The following is a 19,883-nucleotide window of genomic DNA, read 5'->3' as shown; positions in this document are numbered from 1 at the left end:
CTTCGGAGTTACCTCGTAAAACATCTACAGAAAAAGTGTTCAAAATTTCAAAAGGATCGGTGCAGTAGTTTCAAAGTTATGAGGGGCACCGACTTTGAAAACGTAAGTTGTGGGAAAAACGCTTTAACGCTAACGCTAAACGCGGTTGAGCCAGGTAGGTAGCAACACTTACATGGTTGTATCTTTGTAAGTTTTGCTCCGATTCATCTAAAATTTTCACAGAATATTCTTGAAAGGTTCTTCATTTAAAAAATCAAATAAAAAAAATGCAAAAAAAAAAAATTTTAAAACGTTACCCCCCCCCCTCCCCCCCCATAAAGTACCAGTAGATGAATTTAATTATTCAGCCAACATTCTTACAGTGAAATTTCCGTCAACAGCAATGATTTCGCGGACTTTTTCCACCAATTCAGCACGATTACTTGCCTCTGGACGACCAGGTCTTTCATCATCATTCAAATCTTCACGGCCAATTATATACATTTAAACGAGCTAAACAATCATCACCATAAACTTTTTACATCAGTTCGTACGTCTCACTAAATGTTTTTCCAAGTTTAACACAGAATTTAATATTTGCTCTTTGGTCCATTGTAGTTTTACGACATAAGCACGAATCATACTGTCAATAAAAGGCGCGTAACTTTATAACCTGTCAAACGATTTACATGAAGTTGGCTGCGGTTGAAAGCTGACGCTTGCACCTTTTCTATATGATCAAAGTTTAATAGATAGCTCTACGTGTTCCATGATTTAAATATAAAGTTCTGTTATTTATTGAACATACTGTGTATATATTATTTGTACAATATATGCATATAAGTATAGATATGTACAATATGTATGTATGCATCTAAACTAACTTAACTAAAAAGCATCTCAAAACCTTCGTGTACTAATATTATTACAACGCTTCTTCGCTAAAGCAAATGGTTAGTATTTTCCAGTAGAGTTGACCTATCAACTTCACTTTACTAAAGATTTCTCTGTGTCCATTTAGAGCAGATAAGAGTAGAAGGCGAATCTTCAGAAATTTTGATGCAGAAATATACATCGACGGTTGCAAGATCGGCTGCGGCGTCGGGGTAGTATTCTACTCCGAATCTCCACAACAGTCCAAATCAATGCGCATTCCAGACAAAGTTAGCATTTTCCAGCGGGATTACCGGCAATCAGCGAAGCCTGCAATCTCTTCACGGATAGCGAGAACCACATATGATTATTTTTCTTTTTTTTAATGTTCATTGTTTTTTTTTTTTAAATATCTCATCATATAAATTTCAAACTTTAGGCAAAAATTAGAATAATTTCCTCACAATTCGGTTTTCACACGATTTATAATTAATATTTTTAGAAAAATGTTGGGTATGCCGTTTCATAGCTTATTCAATTCTAATGCAAGTTTGAAGTTAGTCTCGTCGACTTATAATAATTTGTCCCACTACGGTATTACGTATTTTCTTCAAATAACGAATGCGCGACACTTTTTCCCACAAATGTCTTAAAAATATGTATGCAAACTTTTTAAGTTGATGGAGATTTTTTATAAAAAATAATTTTAAGAACTAATTTTGTTTATAAAAAACAAGATTTTCGGAGGCATTGTGAAACCGGTATAGTTCTAGTAAATTTTAAGACTTTTCCGAAATACTTTAGCGGAAATCTTGAAATATGATTTGTTTTATGATTCCGGACGGAAATTCGCAACATTTTTTTGGTGTGGTTCCCCAATATAGATGCATATGTATGTATATTAGGGCGGGTCGATTTAAAAATCGCTCATTGCTCTGTGAAAATCGTATTTTAGGGATCAAAATAAGAAACTTTGCTGAAGTAACCATACCTCTAAAACGGATTCTGATGTCCCCCAATTTGGGTCGAACGAAAAATCCCACTTTGACCCATTTAGAGTGCTCCAATGCCGCATGCCAGCGGCACACCCCCTGGAACTCCCCTGGGGGGCTCCCCATACAATTATTTCAAAATATCACCATTTTTGGCCTTTACATGAGAAAAGAAACTAAAAAGTTCGACCCAAATTGATGTTGTTTTAGAGGTATGATTCCTTCGGCAAAGTTTCTTATTTTGATCCCTAGAATACGATTTTCACAGAGCAATGGGCGACTTTTTTGCCTCCCCACAAAAGACACTAAAATTTCGACCCAAATTGGGGAGCATCAGAATTCGTTTTAGAGGTATGGTTCCTTCGGCAAAGTTTCTTATTTTGATCCCTAGAATACGATTTTCACAGAGCAATGGGCGATTTTTTTGCCTCTTCACAAATCGACCCGGTCTAATGTATATATAGTACAGTGGGTAACTTTATATTAAAACCGTTCATCTAGAACGGCCGTATAGCAAGGAAAACCCATTTATAACCGAACGTATGAGAAAACCCAGGTTGGATTTTGCCGAACAGTAAATAAAATGGTCGGCGGCCACCGTAATAAAGTGGTGATGGTGCGTGACTATCAATCGGTAGTGCGATGGTTCGAATATCCGTGCATGAAACAGCAAAATGAAAAGTCTTTCCTAATAGCGGTCGCCCGTCGACAGGCAATCACAAACGTCCGTGTGTATTTTTGCCATGAAAAAGCTTCCCGTAAAAAATATTTGCTGCTCGGACTCGGTTTAAAACTGTAGGTCCCTCGATTTGTGGAGTAACATCAAGACGCACGGCACAAATAGGAGGAGCAGATCGGCCAAACACTTAACAGAAGTTTACGCGTTATTTATTTATTTTTCTTTTTTGGCCAGTCTTGGTGTGGTCATCATTTTCCTGTACTGGAATAAATTTAACTTGTTCGGTAGTGACGAAATGACTTCTTCCTAAATGAACTTTTGGCTGAAGCCCAATGCGGCGTTGAAACTGCAGGACCTGGAAGCTACAGTCATGCCATAATTTGAGTGTATATTTCATTCAAAGAAATCTGCGCTTCTCCGGGAAGCTCCTTATAGGAATTTTTCATTTTTTTATTTTATAAAAACGAAATGAGCGTATGCACGTACCAAGGCAAAGGTAACAGCAGCAGAGCAAAACCAACAAAAGTAATGTATTTCGTTTTTGCTTTTGCTCTCTAGAATGTCAAAATCTATAAACAACGATTTACAGTTTAGAACCACCACATTGGCTTGGAAATTTCGTATTTTTAAAATTGATTGCAACAAATGAATTGCAAAGCAAAAATAAAACGAAGTCGCTACAAGTTTGCACGATTAGCCTCGTCAGTCTGTGCCCAAGAGAGCGGCTGCTATTGTGCAACTATGTATGAAATATTGAGGAAGAATCTTAGATTTCCCTCATTAAAAATTCAAATCATGCCAGCGCTTAAGCCTAACGATTATAATTTGCGTAAAAATTTCTGTGAGAAAATTTTGGAGCAATTTCCTTGTGTGTATAATTTCTTGTGTTTGGTAGTTTCTATTGCTTTCGCCTACTCTTTCTATTCGCAAACAAGTAATTCCCCTTCCTTTTGTTTGTTTAATCATGGAGCCTGACAACACAACTGATTGAGAAGACGCAACCTCAAGAATGATAGAATACACGATTGCGCCTTCCGAATTCGCCGAGTCGTAAAAGACCATGAGTAAACAAGCAAAAGGAAGGGGAATTAATTGTTTGTAAAGAAGAAGAGTAGAAAGCAATGGAAACCACCAAACACAAGAAATTAGACACACACCACGGCGTCTGCCGCATAAAAACGCAAACAAACTGAATTTGGAGGCTTTATATTAATTTGTGCTTTCAGAATTTAACATGCGGTACTTCGTTTCCATTGATTTAATTAGTTTAAATCTCACAAATTACAATACTACCAAACCATTAACTGTATTTACACTCTGCATCGAGGTCCATGAAGACTAAGCACAACATGTAATATACACGATGTGGACAAAGCCCAGAAATATGGCGATAGAGGTGATGGAAATAAACAGCCTGGTTTCAGAAGGTCACTTGAAGGTAGCGCGCTACCATAACGCCTATGAAAAAAAAAACATAGTAAATGACGATATTCACCACTGCCTCGGCATAGAGACAGTCACTGAAGCAGTAAAGAGAAGCAGCAGTAAGCATATCTTGCGGCTACTGGAGCACAAAAACGAAAAAATTAGTCTAATTTCGGGAATGGAACTTCAACCTGGAAGACGATAGCGCAAAACACCCACAGATTTTAATCGTATTTTAGTATAAATATAATTATAATTATAGGAATACATTTTACGTTAGGAAAATTATAACTAAATACCCGTAAAACCAATAATGCTTTCTTCCAAAGGCAAGGGACATTTTAATTCCAACTCTCACACCAATTACTTATTGTTAATATTAACAGATTGTTATTTATAACAGAAATACAGTCGAACCTCAATAAGTCGAACTTCGAAATCTCGAATATTTGATATCTCGAATCAAATTGTTTGGCAATGGCGTTTAGAGTGAGAATTGTGTGTAATTTTTACTTGATAACTCGAACAGAATATTTGGCGCCAGCTTTGATAAGTCGAATTTCCGGGGGAGTCCCCCTATTACGTGTTGCTTATTTTATAGCAAACAGATGTCAGCAGTTGGGTCGCTGCACTGTTTAAGTCCACAGGTATTTTATTAGTAGTTCTTACGCGAAAATAAACTCTGGTGACATGTCATCAAAACGTTGCACAGACGTAGATATTGCATAATTAGGCGGCCAAAAGTTAAAAAAAATAAATCAACTTAAGAAGAAACTATTGATGCACATTGTTACCTGACACTTCTTAGAAACCCACCCCATTAATTTCAGCTCTCAGAATAGCGCACGCGCCGAATTACAGGTAGTCGAATTTCAATTGTCATTCACAGTGTGCATATATAATTCTCGGCGTTTTCCGTGATACATTTTTACAAAGTCAATATTTATTTTTGCAAATTTATTTTCACAGTGATTGTGATGGATATCAATAATCCAGGTATGTATCTTCATTTGTTATGTAGTAGTCACCAATTTTAAGATTGTTTTGTATATATTAGAATCATTATAAAAGATCACGTTTTTTGAGTTAGATTTTTGTAAATTAAATATTTTAAAGGGGTTTATCACTATTTTCCCTGTTCGTCCCTGTAATATTCTTTAATTTCATAATTTGTGCATAGTTTAAACAATTATATAAAGTTATAATTAGCCGCCAACTCCCGCCTATTAACAAAAACTAGTTAATCAAAGACTTAAAGGAAATACCTTAAAAAAATTATGTTATTAGCACATTATTTCTAAAGTAAGTTTTTCTTTGTCGTAGGTTCATCAAGCGCCTCTAGTGTGAAAGTAGTGACGCGAAGATATTTATTTGACCTGATGCAAGGTCAAAACTTACCTACCTTGGATAAAAAATTAGATTTTTTGGAAAATTACCTTCTCGAGTGTTGTAAAGTTTCTGAAAATTGTAAAAAAGCTTTAAAGCATAAATATTCCTATTTTAAATCACAAATGAAACAAAGATGGTCAGGAGCAGGAAAAACTAAAGAAGTATTCCTTAAAAATAATCATTCATGGTTAGAAGGGACTTTTGAAATACCAATGGATTCATCTTATCGCCAAGGTCGTCCATGTACATCGTTTTCTGAATCGAGTGATCGAAGCAAGAGAAGGAAAACTAAGGAAATACGTAGTTTGGTAAATCCTGAGGTGATTGTTCATGCTGCGCAAGTGATTTTACAAACTGAGGGAAAAAGAAATGCCTCTAAAGTCCTTAAGGACATAACTTATTCACCTACACGGGCTAGCAAATACATAAAGTCATACTCTAAGAGTAATGAGACAATTCCTCCACTCACCCCCTTTGAAGCTCTCAAAATGTTTGTTGAGGCTGATCTCACAAGGCGACAATACGAAATAGTAAGGGCAACAAACAAAGGTCATTATCCCTGTTATGATCTTTTATTAAGAGCTAAAAAAGAATGCTATCCACCTGAAACGGCTATGAAAATTACAGCTACCTGCGCGGAAACGGACCTTCAAAGTCTAATGGATCATACAGTAACCCGTTTATCGCTTTACCTAGAAGAGTTGTTAATTACTCTTAGTATAACCGAAAGAGAGTCGTTAAATATTATTTGCAAATGGGGTTGTGATGGCTCACAACAACAGAGGTTTAAACAAAAATTTGTAGATGATGTCGACTCTGATGCAAATATATTTTTAAGTTTGTTTGTTCCCTTGCAAGTGGTTTGTGGAAAGAATGATAAAAATATTGTTTGGCAAAATCCTACACCTTCTTCGCCACGCTTTTGTCGGCCGATTCGGTTTAGGTTCGTGAAAGAGACCCCTGATGTAACCAAGGACGAAATAACATTTGTGGAAAATGCTATTAAAGGTCTAACTTTAACCGAAGTATTTATAAATGGGAATATATATATATTTTTTTTTTTTTTTTTTTTTTTTTTTTTTAATTTGAAAATTGGAAATGTAATGAATTACAATCTCAATGAATTAAAAAGCATTAGCGACTAGGCCATCAGCTTTAATATATATATTTTAGTAAAGTACATTAAACAAATTTTTTTGTACCTACCAATAAAAGTAAATGTCTTAAATTAATGTATTTTAACAGAAAATACTTATATTTAATTATTCTTTTCATTTAAAATGTATTCTATTGAAAAAATCTTTTTGGCCGCCTAATTATGCAAAATCTACCTACGTGCGTTGTTTAAAAGCTTTATCTATTGATGAAAAATTTAAACTAATAAAGGAAGTAGAAATCGGTGCGCGAAAAAAAGATGTAGCTGTAAAGTATGCTATTCCGGCAAATACAGTGTCAACTATTTTAAAAAATAAACAAACGGTTATTACTGCAATCGAAAGTGGTGGTGCAAGTGGGAGTTCAAAGAGACTAAAAAAGCCAACATACGTAAATGTGGGCAAAGCAGTTTTAGAATGGTTTAAATCAGCAAGAACACGGAATTTGCCTATATCCGGAGGATTACTTAAAGAAAAAGCATTAGAATTTAGTCAAAAATTAGAACAACCGAATTTCAAGGCATGCACTGGTTGGCTCGATAATTGGAATGGAAGGTATGTACATTCATAAAATAAATGTGCAAGCTGGCACCTAAAGTTATTTTTTTTTTCTAAGATCTGGATATGTCATAAAAAGGCGTGTGGTGAGACTAATGATGTAAGCGAAGAAGACTGTATGAAATGGCAACGTGATGTTTTACCTCATTTATTAGAAGGTTATCAAGCACGGGACGTATTCAATGCAGACGAGACGGGCTTATTCTTTAAATGTCTTTCAGATATCACCTTAACTTTTAAAAACCAGAAATGCCATGGAGGAAGCACAATAAATAGAGAGTTACGTTGATGATTGCTGCAAACATGGATGGATCAGAAAAATTGAAATTACTCTTGATAGGTAAAAGTAATCAATAGAGGTGTTAAATGGTTACCTCTCGACTATAAAGCAAATTCAAAGGCGTGGATGACGAAAGCCTTTTTTGAAGAATGGCTTCTTAACTTAGACAAACAATTTGGAAAAGCCGGAAGAAATATTCTACTTTTTATTGACAACTACCCAGCCCATCCTAAAGACATCCAACAGAGATTAAAGTTTATCAAACTTGCAATTTTTCCCCCGAATATGGCATCACAATTACAACCACACGATCAATGTGTCATACAAAATTTAAAATGTGATATGCTGCAACCAGTTTCAAACGAGCTAGTTGCAAATTCGTTCAAGATTTTGCGGTCATATTTAAAAACCAATGAACATACAACCGATTCTCTGTACAATGGTTTAAATTATATTGAAGCTTTTTTTGAAGATCATAATAAAAAATCCTCTCGTCAATCCCAAATAACTGACTTTTTTACTTTAAACGAATGAAAGCTATACACCTATTCATACAATGTTCTTAATTATATATGTATATATAATTTTAAAATATACACACACAATATTATATAGCAACTATACATAATTTGAAGCATGTACTGTTTTATCAATAAAAAATGGTTGGCTAACCCTTCAGTTTTATGGATTGTTTTATTTTTCCATCAGGTTTTATTTTGTTTATGAATTTTTATGTATGTATGTATGTATTTACATATTTATATTATATTTGATAACTCGAAATCTTGATAGCTCAATTTTTTTTATGGCATGTCATAGTTCGAGTTATCGAAGTTCGACTGTAATAAAAAAAATCTTAGGACACCAACTGACAAACAAATTTTTTGGAGAGTAGGAGGTCTTCACATGGCAAAAAATGTAATGACAACCGCATTTGCATATACATCTGTCGATTTCGTTAAGCGATTGCAAGCGATCTTTATGTAAACTCAGTTATAAAATCCTATTGCATTTGAAATGCATCGCGTATAAAAAATGAATTACTTTTCTATCACTCATGCACATTTTCACTACTAATTGAACGTTTGTAATCGGTTTCCATCACTTTTCAGCACATTCGCATTTCCTTTGTATTCAATTCAATCATTTCATGACAACTGTAAACCGTTATTAACTAGCTAAACGTTTCATCCCAAACAATTTTGTATGCGCCTCAACTTGCACATTTATTAGCTCTTGAAATCAAGCGTATTGTTTGATTACACACATGCACTCATACATACAAATACAAATTTTCCATACTTACAGCTGTCATGGCAGATATAAAAGAAAAGTTTCCGGGAGCAGATAAGCATTTAATAAATTTTGAAGCATTTCAACGAGACTAGGCGCGAATAAAATTTTACGTTGTAATACAATCGTACATACATACATATTCATATATATTAGTACATATTTTAAAAATAAACGGAAGATATTTTGTGAATATTAAAAAAGAAGCAATTAAGTCGATATGTCACGTAAATTAATTTTTTGTATCCTTATAACGGTGTTTATCATATTGGTGCTGCAGGTGACCCGGATTTCTGGCGGTGTGAGTCTCAAATAAATTACAAAAATGTACAGTCACTCACACCTTAATTGATACAGATACTATTTTTTGCAAAGTGCACTACTTTTCATAATATTTTGCGAGAATGGAGAAACAGAGTATGCAGATATTTTATTTATTTTGTTTGATTTCATTTCTCAACACAAAATACAAAAAAGTGTCCACTTATTTCATTGGAATGCAAAAAATAAACATACAGGGAATTCCCGCCACAGCTTAAATGATACATTTTAAAGTACCGCTATTCCCGGCGCAAATTTCCGCAAATGAAATTGTATTTTTAGTATACGAAAGCAAGGCTTATTCATTAAAGGTGGCGGCACTGGAACAACAACAATATTTTGTACGTTGTATTGTCAAAACAAGGAATGAATTCGTCTTATTTCATTCTGGGCTGACATCCAAATAAGGCAGCTGATTTACCGATACCACCTTTAATAGCTTCACCTTGTGCGAAAGTTTGTAGAGTGAGTTTGACATCAAGCAATATTAAATTCGTACGCTTGTTGTTTTTTTACCCTGGGGGCACGTACTTCGATAGAAAAGCGGGAGTTAGTTTTGGAGCAGTTCGAAAAAGAAATGTCGCATCGTAAAATAGCTGACATTGTACATTTAAGTTCGTAACAGTTCAGCGCCTTATGCATTAAAATTGTTTGGTAAATTAGGGACGACAGGCCCCAAATAAAACTTTTACAGAGAAGGCGTGTCAGTGGTTAGTGCGCCAAGTGAAGAAAAATCCAGCAACAAGCGCTCCAAAGTTAGCTGAAATGGCAAAAATAACTTTAAGTAAGACTTGCCATCCAGAAACTGAGGAAAGCAAATTTAAATGGTAGAATAGCCCGTAAATGGTAATGAACCTCTCGTAAGTGCCAGGAATAGAAGTAAGAGAGTACAGTTTTCACGTGACCATCTAAATAAGACACCAGCATTTTGGAGGCCCGCACTTTTTGCAGACGAGGTAAACAGAAACTTTTTCGGACCAGATGGCAGAGCTTTTATATGGCGCGAGGCCAATTCGCAGCTCAAACTCCAAAATTTACGAGCTACTAAAAAAACACGGCAGAGGTAACGTTATATTTTAGGCATGATTACCATTAAATAGAGTTGGAAATTTTCCCTTCATCGAAGAAATAATGAACAAATATGTTTATTTAAAACTTCTGCAAGAAAATTCGGTTCAAAGCGTTAGAAAATTACAAATTGCAAATGAGTTTCGCTTTTATCAAGATAACGTCAAAATAAGTCACAAATAATACTCCTGGTCAATCATCGGACTTGAACGTCATCAAAAATTTGTGGTCAGTTTTGAAATTTCGAAATATGAAAAAAATAAAGTATGGCAATTACAGTTTCCCAAAATAGAAAATAAAATTATATAACACAGGTAGTTATACCGATTCTCTATAAACTTGTGATACAAATATGTATGTCATATTACTAAGAATCAGGGTTCATTAGCTAACGAATACACCCTAATACGAGTAAACTCAAACAGTTAGCCAATACTTCGAGCAAAAAATATGTTTCACAAAAGTTTAAGGATAAGCAAAATCGTCCGTAAACATTTTCCAGAGAACGCAACACTGAATTTAATAAAACGTATTAGAGAAAAAATATGATAAAAAAAGTAGATCACTCGTTGCTAGGTTAATTTTCAAATATCCTGTTATCGCAAGAGCTTCAAGAAACTTATATTTCAGATGATTGTTAAGGTGAGGAGCACTCCACTTCCGGCAGCCGTTAAAACTTCGGAATCGGCACTTTAACTGAGTGAGTGCGTCTTATAGAGACCGAATCAGAATGAGTCCCATTGGCTTTGCGTTAAAACCAACACACCTAATAAAGTAGTTGGATGACTCCATTTGGAACTCAGCGCCTAAATATATCGATCTAAAATTTTAGTCAGGAAAAAATATTTTTTTCATATTCGCACAATATGAAAGAAAAATGTAAACCAGGAGATTTTACTGAACACCTCAATATCCTAAACAAGGTTGAAGATACAGCAATTTCCCGTCTAGGGAAGAGTGGAACACTAGCCCAACGTGGCTACATGATGACTCGCTTCAGAGATTAACAGCAGGAATAGTAGGGCCTAGAGCTCGCACATGTTTAACACTGAGTACAGATACTACAATCCGTCCTTGTAGTATCTGTACTCAGTATTAAACATTTGTGTGCTCTAGGTCCTACTATTCCTGCTGCAAAGCCTTAAATAGCTTTACGTTTAATGCAAAAGTCCTTATACAACACTGGCGACTCTGAATCAGGTTTGCTTGATTTCGCTACCACGACACGAGGGACACGAAGAAAACGAGAAGGCAGACTTTTATGTCGAAAAAGGGGCGGAAGAGCCATTTATTGAACCAACCCCATTTTTCGGCTTGATCAAAAACAACCTGAAATAGGAAACCAAAAAATAGATCCAAATAAAAACCAAGGAATACTAGAACAGCACAAACGTCCTTAATCACTCCAAAAAGTTCCTGAATTTTAATACCAACAGAGCAAAATCTGCTCTTACCCTAGACAAAAAGGGCCTCAAGTTACCACTTTGTCAGCCGTAAACATTTCAATACAATAGGACTATCTAGCACTAGTTTACGCAGGTACTGCTGTGATAAAGAGGAGTCCATGGAACATTTAAACACCAATTGTGAAGCATAAGGTCACAGGAGACACACAATTCTGGGCTCGTACCTACTAGAGGATAAAGACTTACAGATGCACCCTCCTAAGGAGCTGGCTCAATTCCCCACAAAACTAAATATTAAAGTTAAGCACTTAGGGCGCACAATAGATCAATCTGGTCTCAGCGCATAAAGGCCTTAGCCTAACCCATTCAACCATTAGCATTACTTCGCCCAAAATCCCATGCTCTTATAAAAACTAAGGGAACATTAATTTATAGCCAACGCAAGTGACCTTCCTTTGGCCTCCTTTTGGTGTTGTCTATCTCAAATTGTCATTGCATTAAAGGATATCTACAAGGCGGAGTCGCATAAGTGGGTCGACCATATTAATGGGGCCTGGGCAGATGACTTTGCAATTGTCGGTGGCCCGTAAAATGAGTGTAAGCAACTAGAGGTGAATAAAGCGTTTAAACCGTCTGAAGTTATACAATCACAGTAAGAATTTCACCTGGCGTTGCCCCATTGTGATGTGCCAGTACAATTATTCTAGTCTCCCCTCTCTTTCCTAAGTGCTTCTTTTGATTAATAATGAAAAAATATAATGTTAATAAAAATTATTGTAATAGATACATTTTTTTCATATTTATTTATGTACATACTTATACATGCGTACGTATTTATATATTTCTAAGGCTACGGAAGAACAAATGATTGCTGCTGGAAAACTAATGCGGGACGTCTGCCTGCCCAAATTTTCTAAAGTTTCAACAGGTACGTAAGTTCGAGTATGCATTATTTAAATTGAATTTTAAAACAATTTGGACACTTAAATTGAAAATATGTATATATGGGTTTGTTGACGATGCTAATATCTACACGTAAATTAACTGGCCTGGTGCCCACTGGGTTCTTTACTACATATTAAGTGAAGTAAAGAGTTCCCAAAAAATGTTTCGACGATGACATGAATATAGAAAGTTGTTATCCTTATGCTTATCTTTATTGTATATACATACATATATATACACATATGGTCATTAAAATAGATACGTTGTCTTTACCTATCGATTTCCTTGTGCCGCTCAAAAAAGAGGTTGTCTGTAAAGTCGATTTACTGACGATAGTTTAACGTGATAACGTCATAAGAAAATACTGATTGAATGGTTGCATTTTTCAAAAGAAAATTTTAATTTTATTTGTTTGATAGATATATTGTATGGATATAGAGAATGAGGTAACATTAACAGAACATAATATACTTTAACATAACATAACATAACATAACATAACATAACATAACATAACATAACATAACATAACATAACATAACATAACATAACATAACATAACATAACATAACATAACATAACATAACATAACATAACATAACATAACATAACATAACATAACATAACATAACATAACATAACATAACATAACATAACATAACATAACATAACATAACATAACATAACATAACATAACATAACATAACATAACATAACATAACATAACATAACATAACATAACATAACATAACATAACATAACATAACATAACATAACATAACATAACATAACATAACATAACATAACATAACATAACATAACATAACATAACATAACATAACATAACATAACATAACATAACATAACATAACATAACATAACATAACATAACATAACATAACATAACATATCATAACATAACACAACATGCTGTTCAAGCAAGGTAACGACGCATGAGCAAGATAACGACGTATTTTTTGGTGCGTGCAGCCGGCTACATAGAATTATAAGACGTTATCACGTCAAAAAATAATAATAACATTAAAACAACAGGTATTATTAACAAACTTGGTTTTATTTTAAATTCTTCAAGTAAATCAAATTAATAAAAATCAATAAGAAGGCATATGCAAATACAAATACGTGAATTTATATATGTACATATCCGCATATACATACACATATACGCTCACTTAAGTAGGAGAGAGCAAGATGTCGAACGTTGCCGTTCGTTTGCTTTGTTTGCTTTGTCGTTCGTTCCGCGCTTTCGCTTGCAGTTCATTCAAGGTAACGGCAATGAGCAAGGTAACGGCAATGAGCAAGGTAACGACACATTTTTTCGTGCGTGCAGCCTGTTAAATCGAATTATAAGACGTTATCACGTCAAAATGTTAAAGCCAAAGGTCATTGCAGCTGAAATCAGCAAGAACTGTACGGCGTCGAACTGCACCGGCGTCGATTGTGCAACATGAAACTACCAGGCAGAATAGCTTGTAAAGTTCCTTTGTTGAAGCAAGCAAATTTAAGGAAGAGGAAAAGTTTTGCTCCAGAGAGCAAGTCATGGTGTGGACCAGAGGGGGTGAAAAAATGGTATTAAATACCTTGGAGCAACGAAACAAAATTATTTGGAAATAATGCTCGACGAAATCTCAGACGTCCTAAAGGACAAGAGTTCTGACCGGCGGATACATAATGATTTGGTGATGCTTGTCTTTGTATGGAATAGAACTTAATCACCTCAAAACCAATAAAATGTTCAAACAAAAGGAGAAAGAGCAGACTAGTTGATACTCGTCTAGTCTAGTCTGTTACTAGTTGTTACTGGTTTGCTCTTTCTCCATCTGTTTGAACATTTTATTGGTTTTGATGTAAAACATTATGGATGAAAACGAACTAAAAAAACGGCTTACATACTCAATAGAACCAAAAAGTTAACAGAAAAAAAAATTGAATCTTTCCAGAATTTAATATCACTTAATATCAACCTTAGTATGCTAATTGCTTTTACAAAAGAGTGTCAAAATAATGGTTTGGCCATGTCAGTCACCAGACCTAAGCCACATTGAAAACCTTTGGGGAGATTTAAAGAGGCTAATCGGTGGCCGCCGTAGCCGAATGGGTTGGTGCGTGGCTACCATTCGGATTTCAGAGAGAGAACGTTGGTTCGAATCTCGGTGAAAGACCAAAATGCAGGAAAAGTTTTTTCTAATAGCGGTCGCCTCTCAGCAGGTAATGGCAAACCTCCGAGTGTATTTCTGCCATGAAAAAGCTCCTCATAAAAATATCTGCCGTTCGGAATCGGCTTGAAACTGTAGGTCCCTCCATTTGTGGAACAACATCAAGACGCACACCACAAATACGAGGAAGAGCTCGGCCAAACACCCAAAAAAGGTTGTACGCGCCAATTATATATATATAAATCGGAAAGGAAGCATGCAAAAATAAGAAGGATTTATGGCGAAAAATCAGAGCTATGGTATGTCACTGGTACAGTAACCTACCGTAAAATTATCAAATTGAGCACAAAAAGTCATTGGCAATCTATTATTAAACTCTGGATAGAGCAGGGTTTGGATTGAGGGAATCTGCCTTCCTTCTGCGCTATATTCAAGGAGAATTGGTCGCAGAAACGAGGATTTCGCCTTGATGGTGTATTGTCTCATAGCAAGGAAGGGCTTGATTCCTATACACTCAAAGAATAAAATAACTAAGATCTTTTTGTATCGTTCCTATTTCATATCTATTTTAATGGACCCATGAATATATCCTTTTTTTCACTAGTTTAAATTTTAAAAGATCCTTGAATTATTATTTACATTTGTTATATTTATTAATTTAAAAAACTTGCATGTTCCAAATGAACATGGGGATACCTATTTTAATGGCCGTGTGTGTATATAATTTAATTATAAAATGTGTGCTTATATCTCTTGTTGGTTGCTTGACCGAACTTCTCCTCCAATTTGCGATGTGCATCTTGATGTTGTTCCACAAATGGAGGACCTACAGTTTAAAGCCGACTTCGAACGGCAGATATTTTTTATGGTGAGCTTTTCATGGCAGAATTACGCTCGGAGGTTTTTCAGTGCCTGCTCAGGGGCGACCGTTATTAGAAAAAACGTTTTCTATTGGTTGGTATTTCATGCTCGAGGTTTCGAACTACTTTCTCAAAATACACCCAATAATTCAAATTGTTAGTATAGATCCAAATAAACAGATCCAAGTAAACAGTTTGCTTCGAAATCTCGAAAAATCAGGCTGCAAGGTTGTAGCCTATGCAGATGGCATTGCTCTCTGCGTGTCAGGCAAACACCTGAATACCCTCACATTTGAAACAGATGTAAAAAAGCTTTCATGGCTCTTTGTACTATAGGCAAAACCTGGGGTTTTTCACCTCGGATCATTTATTGGATATACCTATACCTCGATCATCAAACCGATACTCTTCTACGGTCTGGTTGTATGGTGAACAGCACTCGAAAAACGGTGTAGAGTAGCCACAATTGATCGAGCCAAAGAACAGCCTGCCTCCTGATAACAGGATACTTAAGTACAACACCTACTAAGGCTCTAAATACGTTACTTCACTTGTTCCCTATCGATCTGGCTGGCAAAACGATTGCAGCGAAAACAGCGACACGCATGAATGCCATATCGAAATGGAAAAAGTATCTTGGCCATTCGGCCATACTGAACAGGAACACTGTTATCGCTTCCGACATAGACTATCGTGTAAGTCTTCCATCACCACCCCTGCTATTCTCTTCTTCACTCCCAACCAGGGAAGAATGGAAGACAAATCTTACCGAAATCGATGGCCATCTGATTAGTGGGATTTGTAATCTTTTCCAATTCCCCTCACATCAATCTTTCATTTACATAGATTACCCGACTACTGTAGTGTATTCCAAGCGGAAGTATGCGCTAACTGGTATGCTGCGAAAACTATCTTAGAAAAGAGAATATCACTAGAGGACATCCGCTTTTTCACTGACAGTCAAGCGGCCGTTCGAGCACTCAGCTCCTCTTATACCCACTCAGATGTGGTTCGATCCTGTCTCTTATCTCTTAACGAGATAAGTGTTCAGAATTCTGTCCAAGTTATATGGATACCGAGTCACAGTGGATTCGAAGGTAACTGCAAAGCTGAAGAGCTCGCGAGAGCTGGAGCTGCGCAATCAAATGTTAGTAACTTACCCACAATCCACATTTCGCTCTCAACATGTAAAATGATCATTGATCGAGAATTTCACAGCATTGCTGATTGCTGCTGCGTCACGACCAGACAAATCTGGCCATCCTACAATCTGAAACAGACAAAAACCCTTATAAGTCATTCGAAACACGAACTAATGCATATAATATCTCTTGTCACCGGCCACTGCCTTTTGTTCACTCATGCACGTCGGCTCGGGGTTCCTCAAAACGGCCTGTGCAGATACTGCGAGTACAAAGATAAGGAAGTATCGAGCAGGCATTTGCTGTGCAGTTGTCGCAGTTGTCCCGGTCTAGCCAGAAGTCGACTCGCTCTTCTAGGCTCTCCAACAATTGACAATCTTTCAGTACTCTCGGACTCTCGAATCTTTCATCAAATTCTCGAAACGAATTAATATCTTTGACCAAAATCTATAATAAAAAATCTCGGTTAGGTGGGGAAATCATACAACATAATGAGCTCTAGGGCAACACAACAGACCCAACTTGCGGTCTATGTGGCACTCCGATGCGGGGTCACCCTTAAACCAACCCATAGATCCAAATGATAGAAGAAGTTCTTTCTAATAACGGTCGCCCCTCGGCAGGCAATCTCAAACCTCCGAGTGTACGAATATTTCTGCCATGAAAAACCTCCTCACGAAAAACATCTGAATAAAATTTTAGGACACTTCATTTGCGAAACAATATCCCTAACAGAAGTGCACGCGCCAATTATTATTAGTTATTTATTTTTTATGGATGCATAAGTTCTTAACCAAAAATCCGGAAAATTATTTAACTGCTTTCGAAATGCAAATTGAATAATACAATTTCTCAAAAACTTAAAAATTGACCCAAAGGCAGGGAAATAAATTGAAAAATTATTAACATTTTTACTCCAAATACTTTTTTTTCCTTTGCAGAAGTGGCCGATGGCATCAAGCTGGGTAATGTTCCCGACACAAAAGATGTGAAATGCTATATTAATTGTGTTATGGAAATGATGCAGACGGTATTAGAACTACTTTGAAAAACCCATTTTAAGCAGTATTCAGAATAATTTTGGAATTTTTTTATCCCCACTTAGATGAAGAAAGGCAAGTTTCTCTTAGAAAGCTCATTGAAACAGGTCGACTTGCTGATGCCGGATGATTACAAGGATGAGTACCGCAATGGCTTAACAAACTGCAAAGACGCTGCCAATGGAATCAAGAATAATTGTGATGCGTCATATGTGCTCCTAATTTGTATGCGTGATCAAATAAAGAAGTTCATGTTTCCGTAGAAGTGCTTACGGCCGCCTTAGATTGGAGTAATCAATTGGCTCAATGTACCTATATGCATATATGTAGATACAAGCAAGTGCATGTATGTGTGAATGTACTTGCAGATGTAAATTAGCATGGCAAACAGTTGTATATAAATATATGTGAATCTACTTTGTACACTCGTATGCATACTTACATAGTTAATTATTCGATTATTATTATTTATTTGGAGAACGGCGCATCAATGAAATCGTCCCCTTAGTATAACAATAGCCTATGTGCTCATAGGCTATTATTTTTTTATTGAATTTTTGGATTCTCGATCGTGGATTTTATATGCGATCAAAATTTTGTCAAATTCTAGTTCCACAAAGTGGGTCAAAACGTCAGTCAAAAAAATATAGTATAAATATGTATTAAATTATTTTCCTCAAAATCATGTAAACGCATATACGCTATTTTTACATAAACTAAATTTTCTGTTTATTCAATAGAATAGTAATGTACACTCACATACTCTATTTTAACTTTTAGGAAAAAAATCATTTTTGTCATGACACAAACACCTAAAATGACGTATAATGATATACGTTGTTGTTCAACAAATATTTTCAATTTGTTCATTTGTATGAATCTTATAGGCCGTTATATTCGCAGAACAATTAACATGTGTTTTAAAATTACAAAAAACAAAAGTAGTCTATGCAATGCTTACGTTGTTTTATCATGTATGTAACTGCAATAGAAATAATTTGTGTAATTTAAGATTTCAGTTCGTTGTTGAAATTCGCTCGTTCATAATCATTTAGTCGTTCATTCGTTCCCAATCATTCATTTAATCATGGATTTGTCAAGCTCTGGTGAGTATCTGCTATCTTAAATTGCAGGAAAGAATATTTAGGTATATTAATTGTCAACAGAATTTGCGACGGAACCAACAGGAGCCCTATGTGTGAAACTTGCTCCAAACTCTGTTGGATTATCTGTGGAACCAGTGGATTCAAATATATCGGAAAATGACGAAGAGGATGGAGAAGAGTTGTCAGCAGAATCGTCAGATTATTATATTCCAGAAACGGATGAAGAGGAGGATAATCTCGAGGGGAAAATTGAAAAATCTTCGGTAAAGCAACATGAAGTGCTCTGCGAAATCGCGGAAGAAAGCAATGATGAAAATGTAGAATTGACAGTAACACGAAAAAGAAAGGTGAGTTAATTAATAGGTAATTTAAGAAGATGTCTCCTACCTAACGATTAAATATCTTCAAAGTGGACACACACAAATGGAAGCAGATTCCATGCATTCGGCTATAGAACGAGCTAAGAGAAATATTTGTGTATATTCACCAGAAGAATGGCCAACTATACTTAGACTGGCAAGACGAAAAAATCCGTATGCTGTAGAAAGGCTTAACTACAGTGATATTATTGATCTCAAAATGGCGTTCTCAAAATTGAACCATAACTTGAAGAAAAATGTCAACAATGAATCGGTAAATTGGCTTAAATTGAAGGTTCTCCAAGTAATAAAAAGTGAAAAGAGACAGTTGTTATACAAGGAACAATGGAACGAAGACTTCAAAGTGATTGATATAGATAGCTCGAGAATGAAAAAGAAAGGAGTCACAAATTTTACATTAACTCACAAACATAAAAAAGAACTACCAATTTCTGACACAAGATTGAAGGATCTCAAAGATTTATGCAAAAAAAAATGTAATTCCTCCCGGCTCACAGACATTTTTTTTGAATTTACAAGGAGGGAATAATCACGATTGTTCAGATGAACCAGACAGATTCGAAGAAGAGGACGAAGACGACAATAAATACTGTAATTAAAACATAATTTTATAGTAATAAAAATTCATATTATATTAAATTTACTTATTATTTTGGTGTATTTCTTGAATAAAATAGTGTATACCATACAAAATAAAATAACATATCAGAAACTTAATAGAAAACATTAAAAAATAAAATAGCCCATCTGATGTATTTGTAGTTTACACCTCTTTTTTGTTCACTAAAAGGATGATTATAATAATAAAAATTGGTC

The 19,883-nt window shown here is 35.4% G+C and overlaps 1 protein-coding gene across 1 annotated transcript; it reads left to right on the top strand.

The window, feature by feature from the left end:
* Positions 1 to 8,688: 8,688 nt before the first annotated feature.
* Positions 8,689 to 18,022, top strand: LOC129237831 (general odorant-binding protein 19a). Its single transcript, XM_054872782.1, has 4 exons — positions 8,689 to 8,923; positions 12,267 to 12,345; positions 17,483 to 17,571; positions 17,647 to 18,022. Exons 1-4 carry the CDS (start codon positions 8,843 to 8,845, stop codon positions 17,842 to 17,844), a joined length of 447 nt encoding a protein of 148 aa, XP_054728757.1. The 5' UTR covers positions 8,689 to 8,842; the 3' UTR covers positions 17,845 to 18,022.
* The last annotated feature ends 1,861 nt before the right edge of the window (positions 18,023 to 19,883 follow it).

This window comes from Anastrepha obliqua, chromosome 2, assembly GCF_027943255.1.
Source record: "Anastrepha obliqua isolate idAnaObli1 chromosome 2, idAnaObli1_1.0, whole genome shotgun sequence".
NCBI lineage: Eukaryota > Metazoa > Arthropoda > Insecta > Diptera > Tephritidae > Anastrepha > Anastrepha obliqua.
The sequence above is the reverse complement of the archived record's forward strand: the minus strand, read 5'-3'. Positions and strand labels throughout refer to the sequence as shown.

Excerpts from the sequence above, each read along its gene's own strand:
- LOC129237831 (XM_054872782.1), top strand. The coding sequence starts at position 8,843 with ATGTCACGTAAATTAATTTTTTGTATCCTTATAACGGTGTTTATCATA. Across the intron at positions 8,924-12,266 it reads TGACCCGGATTTCTGGCGGT|GCTACGGAAGAACAAATGAT; the intron begins GTGAGTCTCAAA and ends TATATTTCTAAG. Across the intron at positions 17,572-17,646 it reads TTATGGAAATGATGCAGACG|ATGAAGAAAGGCAAGTTTCT; the intron begins GTATTAGAACTA and ends ATCCCCACTTAG.